The 14,563-nt window shown below is 44.8% G+C and overlaps 1 protein-coding gene across 1 annotated transcript in view; it reads right to left on the reverse strand.

Annotated features, from left to right (window-relative positions):
* Positions 1 to 14,563, reverse strand: part of LOC140191504 (transcription factor CP2-like protein 1) — a 100,365-nt gene that overhangs the window by 33,825 nt on the left and 51,977 nt on the right. Inside the window, exons 8-9 of the mRNA XM_072248957.1 lie at positions 7,192 to 7,298; positions 4,002 to 4,154 (exon numbers count right to left, since the gene is read on the reverse strand). Coding sequence (XP_072105058.1) covers positions 4,002 to 4,154; positions 7,192 to 7,298 — 260 coding nt within the window. The remainder of the gene's footprint in view (positions 1 to 4,001; positions 4,155 to 7,191; positions 7,299 to 14,563) is intronic.

The following is a 14,563-nucleotide window of genomic DNA, read 5'->3' on the forward strand; positions in this document are numbered from 1 at the left end:
TGGACCAAAGGACCTGTGCTGTGCTTTAGTGTTCTATGTTCTATGTTCTGTATTCTATGTTCTATGTTTCAGACTGAGGCTATGGAAAGAAAGGGGGTAGAAGCCAAAATAAAAAGGTGTGGGGAGGAGGAGGAGCACAAGCTGGCAGGTGATAGGTGGAAGATAGGTGGGTGGGGGAAGGGGAATGAAAGGGAATGAATATTAGAATGTTATTTTTTTCATGAATGTATTTTTAATGCTTCTTTCTTAAAAAAAAATAGAACAATGTCAGAATCCTGAAATAGAAAGCATGGTCTTATGAGAATAGGTTGTCATGGTCCGGTCCGTGAAGTCTGCATTCCGGTTCACGGTCCGGTCCATGGACTCAGGACTCCGGGTCTTCCAGCTGTCCCATGTTTTGGTTGAGTTAATCATAGGCACCTGATTCCCATCTTGGGGCTTGGAATATAAGTGGCCTTGGGCTCAAGTGTGAGTGGCTGGTTTGTTTTGTCAAGATTCCCTGGGAGCAACCTGCTGGTGGAAAGCTAGAGCGGCCACTTGCCATCTTTAGGCTGCGTTAGAGAACCATCGCTTCATGGAGCCTTGCTGTTGGTAGTCGAAGCTGTCTTTGTGGTATGGATTTGGCTGTTTCCCGGGCTAGCTGAGCAGTTGTCAGCCACTCCAAGCTAGGTAAGGATCCGGCTGTTTTCATAGCCAGCCTAGGTTGCTGGCTGTAACTATGACTTGGAGCAACCCCATTGCAGAGATGGAACATATCATTCTTCAGTGTTTGTCTCTTCTTGTCCTTGCCTCCGTAGGGTAAGTCAGGCCATTCTGCCGTTGCCCTATGGAGGGATCTGTCTTGCCTTGTCCCCGTCTTCATGGGGTAAGTCAGGCCATTCTGCCGTTGCCCTGCGGGGGGCTCTGTCTTGTCTTGTCTTGTCTTTGCCTCTGTTGGGGAAGTCTGGCTGTTCTGTCGTTACCCAATGGATGGTCCTGTCCCTCCTTGGTGTGGAGATGAAGTTGAGTCCCGGCTTGTCTAAGTAGAAGTCCTGGCTCTGTCTTTGTACTGTCCTGTCTCATGTTGGTGTCGTGTTAAAGTTGAGTCCTGGCTCCATGTTGATGTACAGTTCCCAATCTGTCTCCGAGCTCCAGTCTCTGAGTTATCAGCCTCTGCATTCCAAGACCCAAGACCCCAGCCTGTCCCCAAGCTCCAGCCTCAAGACCCCAGCCTGTCCCCAAGCTCCAGCCTCAAGACCCCAGCCTGTCCCCAAGCTCCAGCCTCAAGACCCCAGCCTGTCCCCAAGCTCCAGCCTCAAGACCCCAGCCTGTCCCCAAGCTCCAGCCTCAAGACCCCAGCCTCCTGTCCTGTAGTCATGTCATGTCCTTGCCTGGTTCTGGGGCCCAAGACCAAGGCAAGACCCAGGTTCTGGGTCCTTGTCCAGTCTCAGGCTCAGAGCCCACACCAGACTCCTAGTTCATGGTTCCTAGTCCTGGTCCTGCCTTCCCAAGCCCAAGTCTGCGTTCTTGTCCCTGCTTGTCTGTATCCTGTCACGTCCCTACCCTAGTCAAGTCCTGTTCCTTGTACTTCAGTGTCTGTGTCTTGCATTTGGGTCCATTCCCAACGCCCCCGCTGTGATAATATCTAACTTTACAGATGTTACAAAGCTAATAAAGGGCAATAGGCTCCTAGTTCATAGTTCCTTGTCCGGGTTCCCTGTCTAGTCCATGTCCTAGCCCAAGTCTGCGTTCTTGTCCCTGCTTGTCTATATCCTGTCATGTTCCAACTCTAGTCAAGTCCTGTTCCTCGTACTTCAGTGTCTGTGTCTTGCATTTGGGTCTGTTCCCAGCACCCCCATTGTGATATAGGTTGTCTCTCCAGCCCGGTGGCCACTCTATGTGTGAAACTGGTGGAACACTGAGGAAAACTCACACAATATTTATCAATACATGAAGATCACCAATTAGTGAGCAGGCTCAGGCACTTTGGCTAATTTACTTCCCAAATTCTTGGTCATGGTTACTGAAGCTAGGTTCAATACCCTTCTACAGGATCTGAGATCAGTTCAAGAAAATCTAAATGTGTAAGAAACTAAAAGAAGAAAGAAATGCTGCAGACACTTGGCACACAAGCAGTTTCAACTTGAAACATTATCTTTTGTCTCTCATTCTACACCTGCCCTGACCTGCGGGTGTTTCAACAGTTTCTCTTTTAGGGTCATGGAAATAAACAGCACAAAAACAGGCCTGATTTCTTTCACAAACAAGAGAAAATTTGCAGATGCTGGAAATCTGAGCAACACACACAATGTGCTGGAGGAACTCCACGGAAAAGAGTAAACAGTCGACGTTTTGGCTCAAAATGTCGACTGAACTCTTTTCCTAGTTGGTACTTGGCCTGCTGAGTTCCTCCAGCATTTTGTGTGTGTTGCCCTGATCTCTTTCACCTTTCCCATACACTCCATCTCCCCCCAAAGGTTCCTCTCCCCACCTCCTTCCCTTTCATCCATGCTCCACCATCCTCTCCTATCAGATTACATCATCTTCAGCTCTTTGTCATTTCAACCTATCACCTTCCAGCTTCTTACCTCATTCCCACTCTCTTCCCTCCTTCATCTGCCAGTCATCCTCTTCACTGGGATCCACCAATCACCTGCTAGCTCTTGTTCCCCCACCACCTTCCTCGTACTTCTTTTTAATAGCTACCTCCCCTTTCTTTCCAGGACTGATGAAGGATTTTGACTCGGAACACTGACTGTCCATTTCTCTCCACAGATGCTGCTTGACCTGTTGGACTCCACTAGCTCCTTTGTGTGTTGCATCAGATCCACTAGGATTTGATTGGATGATGAAACAGGCTTGAGGGGGCATCTGCCCAACTCCTACTTTATTTTCTCATGTTCTGATCCCTCTCTGATTGTTCTCTCAGTGCTGATTTTTGGAAGCCCGCTGTGAGCAATTTGGCCACTGCATTCCCATAATTTTAGAAGAGGTGACAATTCATTCCCTGTAGCCTGTTTTGCTACAACCGTTGGCTGATTCTCATTGTCTTGAGTTTTGGTACAAAGGCAGATCGTTAGGTGAGGGACCAGCATACAGGCAACTACACTGAATTCTCTCCAGACTGAGCCAACACTTTGATAAATAGAACAAAAACAAGGCCATATTTGAACCAGGACGTCACCACATTTCGTTTATCAATGTTAACAAAAACACCTATAGCTTGGCAACTGGCAACGCTTCACAATGGAGGAGGAGTGTGTTTGTACAGCTCTTGGCAACTTAACCCAGTCATCAGATGAGGAACAGTGGATTTGATGAACTGATAAAGTACAGGCAGATGAGAATAAACAATATCTTTGGAGAAGAACAAAGAGTTGATGTTTCAGGCTGAGACTCTTCATCTGGACTGGAAAACAAGGGAGAAGAAGATGGAATAAGGTGGGAGGAGGGGAATGAATACAAGCTAGTTTCTTGATGGGGATGGAAGTGTATAGGAATTGGACATCCATGATGAAAATGCAGCAATCAAGGCCAGGGAATATAGGAGTCTTGGCCAGAAATGTTGACTGTACTTTTTTCCATAGATGCTGCCTGACCTGCTGAGTTTCTCCAGCATTTTGTGTGTGTTGCTTGGATTTCCAGCATCTGGAGGTTTTCTCTTGTTTATTATTCTCACTTCCTCCTTCCTTTCCAGTCCTGATGATGGGACTCGGCCCAAAACGTTGACTCTTCTCCATAGATGCTACCTGACCTGCTGAGTTCCTCCAGCATTTTGTGTTTGCTAATCTGGATTTCCAGGATCTGCAGAATCTCTTGTGTTTTTTGAGAATAAACAACATCAATTCTTCAATGAGTTCCTCACCTAATGACTGGGTTAAGCTGCCAAGAGCTGAACAACCACACTCCTGCTCCATTGTGAAGTGTTTACAGCCAGTTGCCGAGCTATAGACATTTTTGTTAACATTGATAAATGGGTTGTGGTGACCTCCTGGTTCCACTGTGGCAAAAAAGTGTGGTACCTTAAATACTTTGACCTGGCAACTTGCAGAGTGCAGGTGCTCAGTGTAATCTCCATTCTCGCTCATCTTGAACGTGTCGACCTGGATTCGGAAAGGCACCCCCTTCTCTCCACCATTTTTCTTGGGAGTGAATTCTGTACTGATGCAGTGAACCTGAGGAGCAGAGTTGGTAAAATTTTCATCAGTTGAAGCTCAGAGGTAAGTCTTGAGTGGCACGTGCTGAACAGTAGTAGTGCTTTGCACTATATAAGACATAGAACGTAGAACAGTACAGCACAGGAATGAGCACTTCAGCCCACAATGTTGAGTCAAACCAATTAAATTAGTAATCAAATGGCCTACTAAGCTAACCTCTTCTGCCTACACAATGTCCTTATCCTTCAATTTCCCTCACATTCATGTGTCTATCTAAATGTCTCTTAAAAGCCCCTAATATTTCTGCCTCTACCACCACCCCAGGCAGCATGTTCCAGGCATCCACCACTCTGAGTAATATATATAATAAAAAAAAAAAAAAAAAAAAAAAAAAAAAAAAAAAGCTTGCTTCTCACATCTGCTTTGGACTTACCCCCTCTTACCTTCAATATTTGCCCTCCGGTATTAGACATTTCTCCCTTAGGAAAATGATACTCCCCATCTACTCTATCTATGCCTCTCATAATTTTATAAACCACTACCAGATCTTTCCTCAGCCTCCACCCAAAACAACTCGAGTTTGTCCAGCCTCTTGTTATAGCACACGCACTCTAATCCAGGCAGCATCCTGGTGAATCTCCTCTGCATCCTCTCCAAAGACCCAAAACCCTTCTGAGAATGGGGTGACCAGAACTATATGCAGTACTCCAGATGCAGTCTTAAGCAGAGTTTTATAAAGCTGCAACATAACTTCCAGACTTTTGAACTCAATGCCTCGACAAATAAAGGCAAGCATGCCAATAATTGCAATGCAATGTCAATGGCAAAGGTGGCTGGTACAGATATTGAAAACATTGCACTGTTTAAAATTAGAGAATTGGAATTGGTTTATTATCATCATTTGTACTGAGGTACAGGGAAAAGCTTGTCTGGCATGCAGTCCATACACATTAATTCATTACACAGTGCACTGAGATAGTACAAGATAAAGCAATAGCAGAATGCAACATGAAGTGTAACAACTATAGAGAAAGTGCAGGTAGACAATAAGGTACAAGATCATAACTAGGTGGATTATGATGGTGAGAGTCCATCTAATCATATTAGGGAACTGTTCAATAGTCTCATTAGGTAGAAGCTATCCTTGACAGCCTGGTATTCATGATTTCAAGCTTTTATATCTTCTGCCCAATGGGCGAGGGGAGAAGAGATAATGTTTGGGTTGGGTGGGGTCTTTGATTATGCTGGCTGACTTATTGAGGTAGTGAGAAGAATAGACAGAGTCCACGGAGGGGAGTTTGGTTTCCCTGTGTTGTGTCCACACCCTCTGCAGTCACAGGCAGAGCAATTGGTGTTGTACATCTAGGCAAAATGCTTTCTATGGTGCATTGATAAAACATGGTAAGGTCTGACAGAGACACATCAAATTTCTTCAGCCTCCTGAGAAAATAGAGGCACTGGTGCACTTTCTTGTCTATGGTGTCTACGTTGTCGGCCAAGGACAGGGTATTGATGTTCATTCCTCGGAACTTGAAGCTCCCAGCTCTTCTAACTTCAACACCACTGACAGAAGCATGTGCACTGCCCCCCCTTCCTGAAGTCAATGACCAGCTTTTTGTCCTGTTGACATTTGTTTACGGTCATGGCTCCATGTTACTAAACTCTCTATCTCCTTCTGTTCTCGGACTCATTATTTGAGATATGCCCCACCACGATAGTATCATCTGCAAGCTTCTGGATGGATTTAGAGCAGAATCTGGCTCCACAGGGAATAAAATAGGGGGCTGAGGATGTACTGGTTTTGGAGATAATTGTTCAGAACTCCTTAGGCTGGAGCTTGGCTACTTGTGCATAAGGGAAGGGTTCTCTGCAACAGCTTCTTGTGAGACAGCACTGACTGAAAATGGAGAATGCTTCATACCCACTAATGCAACTAATAAGAAGGCTCATTTGGAATGGAAACATTCTCTAAGCTGCTCTTAGAAATACAACTCCAACATAGAGTATACCACACATAGTAAAGCACGTCAATTAATTGTAGTTTGAATGAAACTCAAATACTTGTCGAGCAAGCAACTGTGCAAGGGTTTCTTTAAGACAATGGAACTGACATCAATGGACTCGTGCAGAGGGATCAAGATGGCCAAATGGTTTATTGCCGCAGTTCAGAGATGGGGAGAAAAGATCCAATCATCATCTCGTTTTGGGGAAGGAAACTGACCAGGAGTAAACTGCTGGCAGCACACGAGACTGCAGGTGCTGGAATCTGGAGCAACTAACAGTATGCTGGAGGAAATCAGCAAGTCATAGGGTCATAGTCACAGAGCACTACAACACACAAACAGGCCCTATGGCCCCATCTAGTCTGTGCCAGCTTAGTCTCCTGCCTCGATCCATCTCCCTGCATTCAGACTGTAGCCCTCTATGCCCATGCTATCCATGTATCTATCTAAATCTCTCTTCAATGTTACAAATGAACCCACATCTAACAATTCCACTGGAAGCTTGTTCCACACACACACCACCTCTGAGTAAAGAAGCTCCCCCTCAGAGCAGCATCTGTGGGTGTAAAGAAACTGTCAAAGTTTCACCTTTTCGGAGCCAGCACACCTCTCTACTGGTGTGAGAGTCACCATAAAGAAGCTGGCAAGAATAAAGACAAGCTTCTTTTCTCTATGCTGTCCATCTCACCTCTCCACTCTCAGTCCTGATGCAGGGTTTCGACCTGAAGCATTGACAATTTCTTTCCTCCTGCAGATGCTGCTCGACTCGGTAAGATCCTCCAGCACATTGTGTACATTGCTCCAGTAAACTGCCTGCCTCATGTACTGCCCAAAAGATATAGAGACCAACTGAGACCGAAAAATGAGGTAACCGCGTGGCAGGAGACCAATATAACAGAACACGAGAAGAAGGAAAAAATAAAGAAGAAAGGATGAGCAATGGGAGATGAGGGATGAACAAAGAAGATAAGACTGAGATAAGTTGAGGATTGCAGTAAGGAGAGAGGAGAAGTGGAGTGAAACAGAGGGAAGAAGGAGGAAAAGACACAAACCTGAATGGAGACAGAGGTTTGTTTCTTTGAGTCCCAGAGAAACTCCGCAGCATTCAACAAGATGGGGTTTACTCGAGGGTCGATGATTCCAACTGACAGGGGAACATCTAATGTAACAAAACCATTTATGAAAAGAGAGAAAGAAAGAATGTCACAGCGTGAAAGCAAGCCACAGTAAATGATGGATTAGCTCAATTACATACAAATTCTTCAAACCAATGAGTCATTCGCTGGCCAAAGGAAGATTGGTGGACATGCTCCAAGACTCCATAATAGAGACTCTATTGTGCCCCCATTACATTTGACTGCACAGTATAGAAAGTAATATTGTCTTAGTAGACCCATATCTTCACCTGAAGGACCTGGAGTGTCAGCACTCCACATATGGTTGCAATCTTGCAGATAATAAGTGCAGATAGTGTAACTTAATTGGATTAAAAGCTAGAGGTTTCATTAGAGGAAAGATGTGGTTAAGCTGGAGAAGGTGCAGAATAATTTCAAAAGGATGTTGCCTGGATCGGAGGGCTTGAGTTATATTGAAGACTGCTGCCTTCAGGAAGGAGATACAGGAGCCTCAGGTCCCACACCACCAAGTTCAGGAACACTTATTACCCCTCAACCATCAGGCGCCTGAACCAGTATGGATAACTTCACTCACCTCAACACTGATTCCACAACCTACAGACTCACTTTCTAGGGCTGTACAACTCATATTTTCAGGTTTATCTATCTAACTATCTATCAATCTGTCTATCTATGTACAAGCATGTATGTAATTATTTATTTTTCCAACTATCGATTTTTTATTTGCACAGATTGTCTTCTTTTGTACTTTGGTTTATTGACTCTATTGTATTTCTTTGTTCTGCTGTGAATGCCTGCACGAAATGAATCTCAAGGTAGTACATGGTAAATTTACTTTGAACTTCGGTATAGGCTGGGTGCGTTTTCCCTGGAGCAAACAAAGCTGTGGGGTGACATATAGAGGTATATAAAATTATGAGAGGCATAATTTTTGATGGAATGAATGCCTAAAACTAGATTTAAGGTGCGAGGGAGGAGGTTTAAAGTGAATCTAAAGAGTAACTTTTCACACAAGGTATAGTGGTATTTGGAATGAGCTCACAGAGGAGGTGGTGGAGGCAGGAGTAGTAACAACACTCAAGAAGCATCTGGACAAGTACCTGAATTTACAAAACATGGAATTAATGCAGTAAAGTGGGATTAGTATACATAGGCATGATGGTCAGCATAAATAAGGTGGTCCAAAGAAGAATAAAATTACTGGGAATGATGTGTGCAGGAATGTAGAGTACACAACACACCCTGAAAATGATGGGGTTCACTGGCATGTATCATAGAATTATAGCACCATACAGCACAGACACAGGCCATTCACCCCATCATGTCCATGCTAGCTGTCCACACTGATCCACCTTACCGGCATGTGATTGGTAGCCTTCTACACTCTGGTGATTTAAGTGCTTGTGTAGATACCTCTTAAATCTTACCTCCATGCTGTACCCGCTTCCATCTCCCACTTAGGCAGCGTGCTCTAGATTCCAGCCACCTCTGGGTGAAACGTTCTTCCTCAGATCACCTGTAAGCCTCTTACTCCTCACCTTAAGCCCTCTGCCCTTTGGTCTTAGACACCTCCACTATGGGGAAGTTATGTGTGCATATAACCTCAGTGTATGCCATCTTTCGCCATTGGTACCTTTGGACTGGGGTCATGGGTTAGAGCAAACTGCACTGGGTAAACTCAGCAAGCTCTGCTGTTTCGGAATTGTTTGCAGCGTTTCTCCTATGCTGCTGTAATAAATTTGAGAAATATCAATTTATTTTTCCTGATTCTTTATATGTTAACGCTTTAATTGCACCAACATCTCAGCAGAGAGGACCTTTATTTGCTAATTTATGCGGCCTCATCTCACAGCTAATTTGGTAGAATCCTCAATTAGGAAGACAAGTGGCAAGTTTGGCTTTTATTACAAGGAAAATTGAGTGTAAGAGTAATGACATCTTTTCAAAATTATATGGGTTCCTGGTGAGATGATATCTGAAATATAGTGTTGTGGCGACCCACTTTCTAGCACACACGAACCGGCCCACAACAGCGTGTGCAGGCAGAGGGCCGGCCCCAAAAAGGGCGCCAGGCCATCTTCACCAGCAGGGGGAAAATCCCCCGCGCGGAAAGGGTCTGGGAATATGCATTCCCCACAGCAATCCCGCCCCAGGGAGGGCGGAAATGGGAAGGCTTTAAAGCAGGCCGCGAAGTTTGAATAAACCTCTTACATCGCAACTCTAACTCACCGACTCCGTGTGGTTATTCTAGCGCTGTGTGTAGCACACCGCTACAGTGTACGCGTTTTGTTTCCCTACCTAAGAAAGGGTATCTCTGCTGTGGAGAGAGTGCAGTGAAATTTCACCAGATTGAACATAGAACATAGAACATAAAACATAGAACTGTATAGCTTTGCACAGGCCCTTCAGCTTACAAAGTTGTGCTGACCTTTTAACTTACTCTCAGATCAATCAAACCCTTCCCTCCCACATAGCCCTCCATTTCTCTCTTAGCCATGTGCCTATCAAAGTGTCTCTTAAATGTCCCTAATGTATCTGCCTCTACCACCACCCCTGGCAGTGTGTTCCATCAGTTGATTATTGGGATAGTCCTCTGAGGGGAGATTTAACTGACTGAGCCAATACTCTTGTACAACAGGGGTTCCTGATCTTTTTTATGCTGTAGATCCCTACCATTAACCAAGGGGTCTGAGAGCCCCAGGTTGGGAACTCTTGTTCCACAGTTTAGAAGAAGGAGTGGTGATCTCATGGAAACTTCCACAGATCTTAACAGGTCTGACATTATAGATGTCCTTCTGACTAAACCTCAACATCGAAATTGGCTATTGAGGACTGAGATGGAAGTTTTTCACCCAAAGGTTAGTGTATCTTTGGGATGTTTTGCACAGCAGGGTTGGAGCCTCAGTTGCCTGGTGTATTCAGCACTGGGAATCAACAGAGTATTGGATACTAAGGGAATCAAGGGGTATGGAGCTGGTACTGAGTAAAAGATTGGTGATGATTTCAATCTTCAAAGTTCAAAGTGTTGTAAATTTACTATCAAAGTATGTATATGTCACCATATATTACTCTGAGATTCATTTTCTTACAGGCATTCACAGCAGAACAAAGAAATACAATAGAATCAATGAAAATCTACATGCGAATACTTGGAAGTGCGTACAGTGAAAACAAAGCATTAGATGATCATAAGAGCTTTAGTCCCATGTACCTGGATCACGAATCAAATCCTGATGGGGATAAGCATAACCAAAGCAGATCTGGGTTTAGAAGAATTACCATTCCCAGGTGGACTCTGAGGATTTGCTGACTGGATAATCGGAATACTTATTGGCAACACCAAGTCAACCAGACAGTTGGATGTGAGGAACAGCCAGAGGTTAACTCCAAATAACATGAGATGGATAACAAAGTCACTTTAAGTGGATTGACAAAACAGGAACTGACCTTCTCAACATAAAAGCAAGGCAGTCATGTCAAATAACATGAGGGTCATGTTTTTTTGACTTCTCCAGTGCGTTTAACACCATCCGCCCTGCTCTGCTGGGGGAGAAGCTGACAGCGATGCAGGTGGATGCTTTCCTGGTGTCATGGATTCTTGATTACCTGACTGGCTGACCACAGTACGTGTGCTTGCAACACTGTGTGTCCGACAGAGTGATCAGCAGCACTGGGGCTCCACAGGGGACTGTCTTGTCTCCCTTTCTCTTCACCATTTACACCTCGGACTTCAACTACTGCACAGAGTCTTGTTATCATCAGAAGTTTTCGGATGACTCTGCCATAGTTGGATGCATCAGCAAGGGAGATGAGGCTGAGTACAGGGCTATGGTAGGAAACATTGTCACATGGTGTGAGCAGAATTATCTGCAGCTTAATGTGAAAAAGACTAAGGAGCTGGTGGTAGACCTGAGGAGAGCTAAGGTACCGGTGACCGCTGTTTCCATCCAGGGGGTCAGTGTGGACATGGTGGAGGATTACAAATACCTGGGGATACAAATTGACAATAAACTGGACTGGTCAAAGAACACTGAGGCTGTCTACAAGAAGGGTCAGAGCCGTCTCTATTTCCTGAGGAGACTGAGGTCCCTTAACATCTGCCTGACGATGCTGAGGATGTTCTACGAGTCTGTGGTGGCCAGTGCTATCATGTTTGCTGTTGTGTACTGGGGCAGCAGGCTGAGGGTAGCAGACACCAACAGAATCAACAAACTCATTTGTAAGGCCAGTGATGTTGTGGAGATGGAACTGGACTCTCTCACGGTGGTATCTGAAAAGAGGATGCTGTCCAAGTTGCATGCCATCTTGGACAATGTCTCCCATCCACTACATAATGTACTGGGTGGGCACAGGAGTACATTCAGCCAGAGACTCATTCCACCGAGATGCAACACAGAGCGTCATAGGAAGTCATTCCTGCCTGTGGCCATCAAACTTTACAACTCCTCCGCTGGAGGGTCAGACATCCTGAGCCAATAGACTGGTCCTGGACTTATTTCCTGGCATAATTTACATATTACTATTTAACTATTTATGGTTTTATTATTATTTAATTATTTATGGTGCAACTGTAACGAAAACCAATTTCCCCCGGGATCAATAGACTATGACTATGACTAAGTTGCTCCAGATGTATGATGTTAATGGAGGGAAGTTACATCTAACATATGAATATACTGTAAGAATGGTAGATTTAGGAGCGGGGTAGGGGAATAGAAACTTAGAAAACATACAGCACAATACAGGCCCTTCGGCCCACAAAGCTGTGCCAAACATGTCCCTACCTTAGAACTACCTAGGCTTTACCCATAGCCCTCTATTTTTCTAAGCTCCATGTAGCCATCCAGGAGTCTCTTAAAAGACCCAATCGTTTCCACCTCCACCACCACCACCGCCGCCGCCGGCAGCCCATTCCACACCCTCACCGTTCTCTGCGTAAAAAAACTTACCCCTGACATCTCCTCTGCACCTTAAAACTATGCCCTCTTGTGCTAGCCATTTCAGCCCTGGGGAAAAGCCTCTGACGATCCACATGATCAATGCCTCTCATTATCTTATACACCTCTATCAAGTCACCACTCATCCTCCGTCACTCCAAGGAGAAAAGGCCAAGTTCACTCAACCTATTCTCATAAGGCATGCTTCCCAATCCAGGCAACATCCTTGTAAATCTCCTCTGCTCCCTTTCTATGGTTTCCACATCCTTCCTATAGTGAGGCCATCAGAACTGAGCACAGTACTGCAAGTCGGGTCTGACCAGGGTCCTATATAGCTGCAACATTACCTCTCGGCTCCTAAACTCAATCTCATGATTGATGAAGGCCAATACACCGTATGCTTTCTTAACCATAGAGTCAACCTGCATAGCAGCTTTGAGTGTCCTCTGGACTCAGACCCCAAGATCCTTCTGATCCTCCACACTGCCAGGAGTCTTACCATTAATACTATATTCTGCCATCATATTTGACCTACCAAAATGAACCACCTCACACTTATCTGGGTTGAACTCCATCTGCCATTTCTCAGCCCGGTTTTGCATCCTATCAATGTCCCGTTGTAATCTCTGACAGCCATCCACACTATCCACAACACCCCCAACCTTTGTGTCAGCAGCATATTTACTAACCCATCCCTCCACTTCCTCATCCAGGTTATTTATAAAAATCACAAAGAGTAGGGGTCCCAGAACAGATCCCTGAGGCACACCACTGGTCACTGAACTCCATGCAGAATATGACCCGTCTACAACCACTCTTTGCTTTCTGTGGCAAGCCAATTCTGGATCCATAAAGGAATGACCCCTTCAATCCCATGCCTCCTTACTTTCTCAATAAGCCTTGCAGGGGGTACCTTATCAAATGCCTTGCTAAAATCCATATACACTACATCTACGGCTCTACCTTCATCAATGTGCTTAGTCACATCCTCAAAAAATTCATACAGGCTCGTAAGGCACAACCTGCCTTTAACAAAGCCATGCTGACTATTCCTAATCATATTATGCCTCTCCAAATGTCCATAAATCCTGCCTCTCAGGATCTTCTCCATCAACTTACCAACCACTGAAGCAAGACTCACTAGCCTATAATTTCCTGGGCTATCCCTACTCCCATTCTTGAATAAGGGAACAACATCCACAATCCTCCAATCCTCCAGAACCTCTCCTGTCCTCATTGATGATGCAAAGATCATCACCAGAGGCTCAGCAATCTCCTCCCTCGCCTCCCACAGTAGCCTGTTATACATCCTGTCCGGTCCCGGTGACTTATCCAACTTGATGCTTTCCAAAAGCTCCAGCACATCCTCTTTCATAATGTCTACATGCTCAAGCTTTTCAGTCCACAGCAAGTCATCCCTACAATCACTAAGATCCTTTTCTGTAGTGAATACTGAAGCAAAGTATTCATTAAGTACCTCCGCTATTTCCTCCGGTTCCATACACAGTTTTCCACTGTCACACTTGATTGGTCCTATTCTCTCACGTCTTATCCTCTTGCTCTTCACATACTTGTAGAATGCTTTGGGGTTTTCCTTAATCTTGTCCGCCAAGGCCTTCTCATGGTCCCTTCTGGCTCTCCTTCCTGCTAACTTTATAATCATCTAGATTTATATCATTACATAGTTTTTTGAACCTTTTGTAAGCTCTTCTTTTCTTCTTGACTAGATTTTCAATAGCCTTAGTACACCATGGCTCCTGTGCCCTACCATCCTTTTCCTGTCTCATTGGAACATACCTACTCAGAACCCCACGCAAATATCCCCTGAGCATTTGTCACATTTCTTTGGTACATTTCCCTGAGAACATCTGTTTCCAATTTATGCTTCCAAGTTCCTGCCTGATAGCCTCATATTTCCCCTTACTCCAATTAAACATTTCACTAACTTGCCTGTTCCTATCTCTCTCCAATGCTATGGTAAAGGAGATAGAATTGTGATCACTATCTCCAAAATGTTCTCCCACTGAGAGATCTGACACCTGACCAGGTTCATTTCCCAATACCAGATCAAGTACAGCCTCTCCTCTTGTAAGCTTATCTACATATTGTGTCGGGAAACCTTCACAAACTGTGACCATACACCTTATCAATGCCCCTCATGATCTTATAAACCGCTTTTAGGTCATTGCTCAGCCTCCTTCGCTCCAGGGAAAACTGTTTCAGCTGATCCCATTTCTTCTCCTACCGCAAGCCCTCCAGTCCCAGCAACATCCTTGTAAATGTTTTCTACATCCTCTCCAAATTAATCACGTCCTTTCTATACAGAACAGCATACCAATGTGGTCTTTTAC

This window comes from Mobula birostris, chromosome X (assembly GCF_030028105.1).
Source record: "Mobula birostris isolate sMobBir1 chromosome X, sMobBir1.hap1, whole genome shotgun sequence".
NCBI lineage: Eukaryota > Metazoa > Chordata > Chondrichthyes > Myliobatiformes > Myliobatidae > Mobula > Mobula birostris.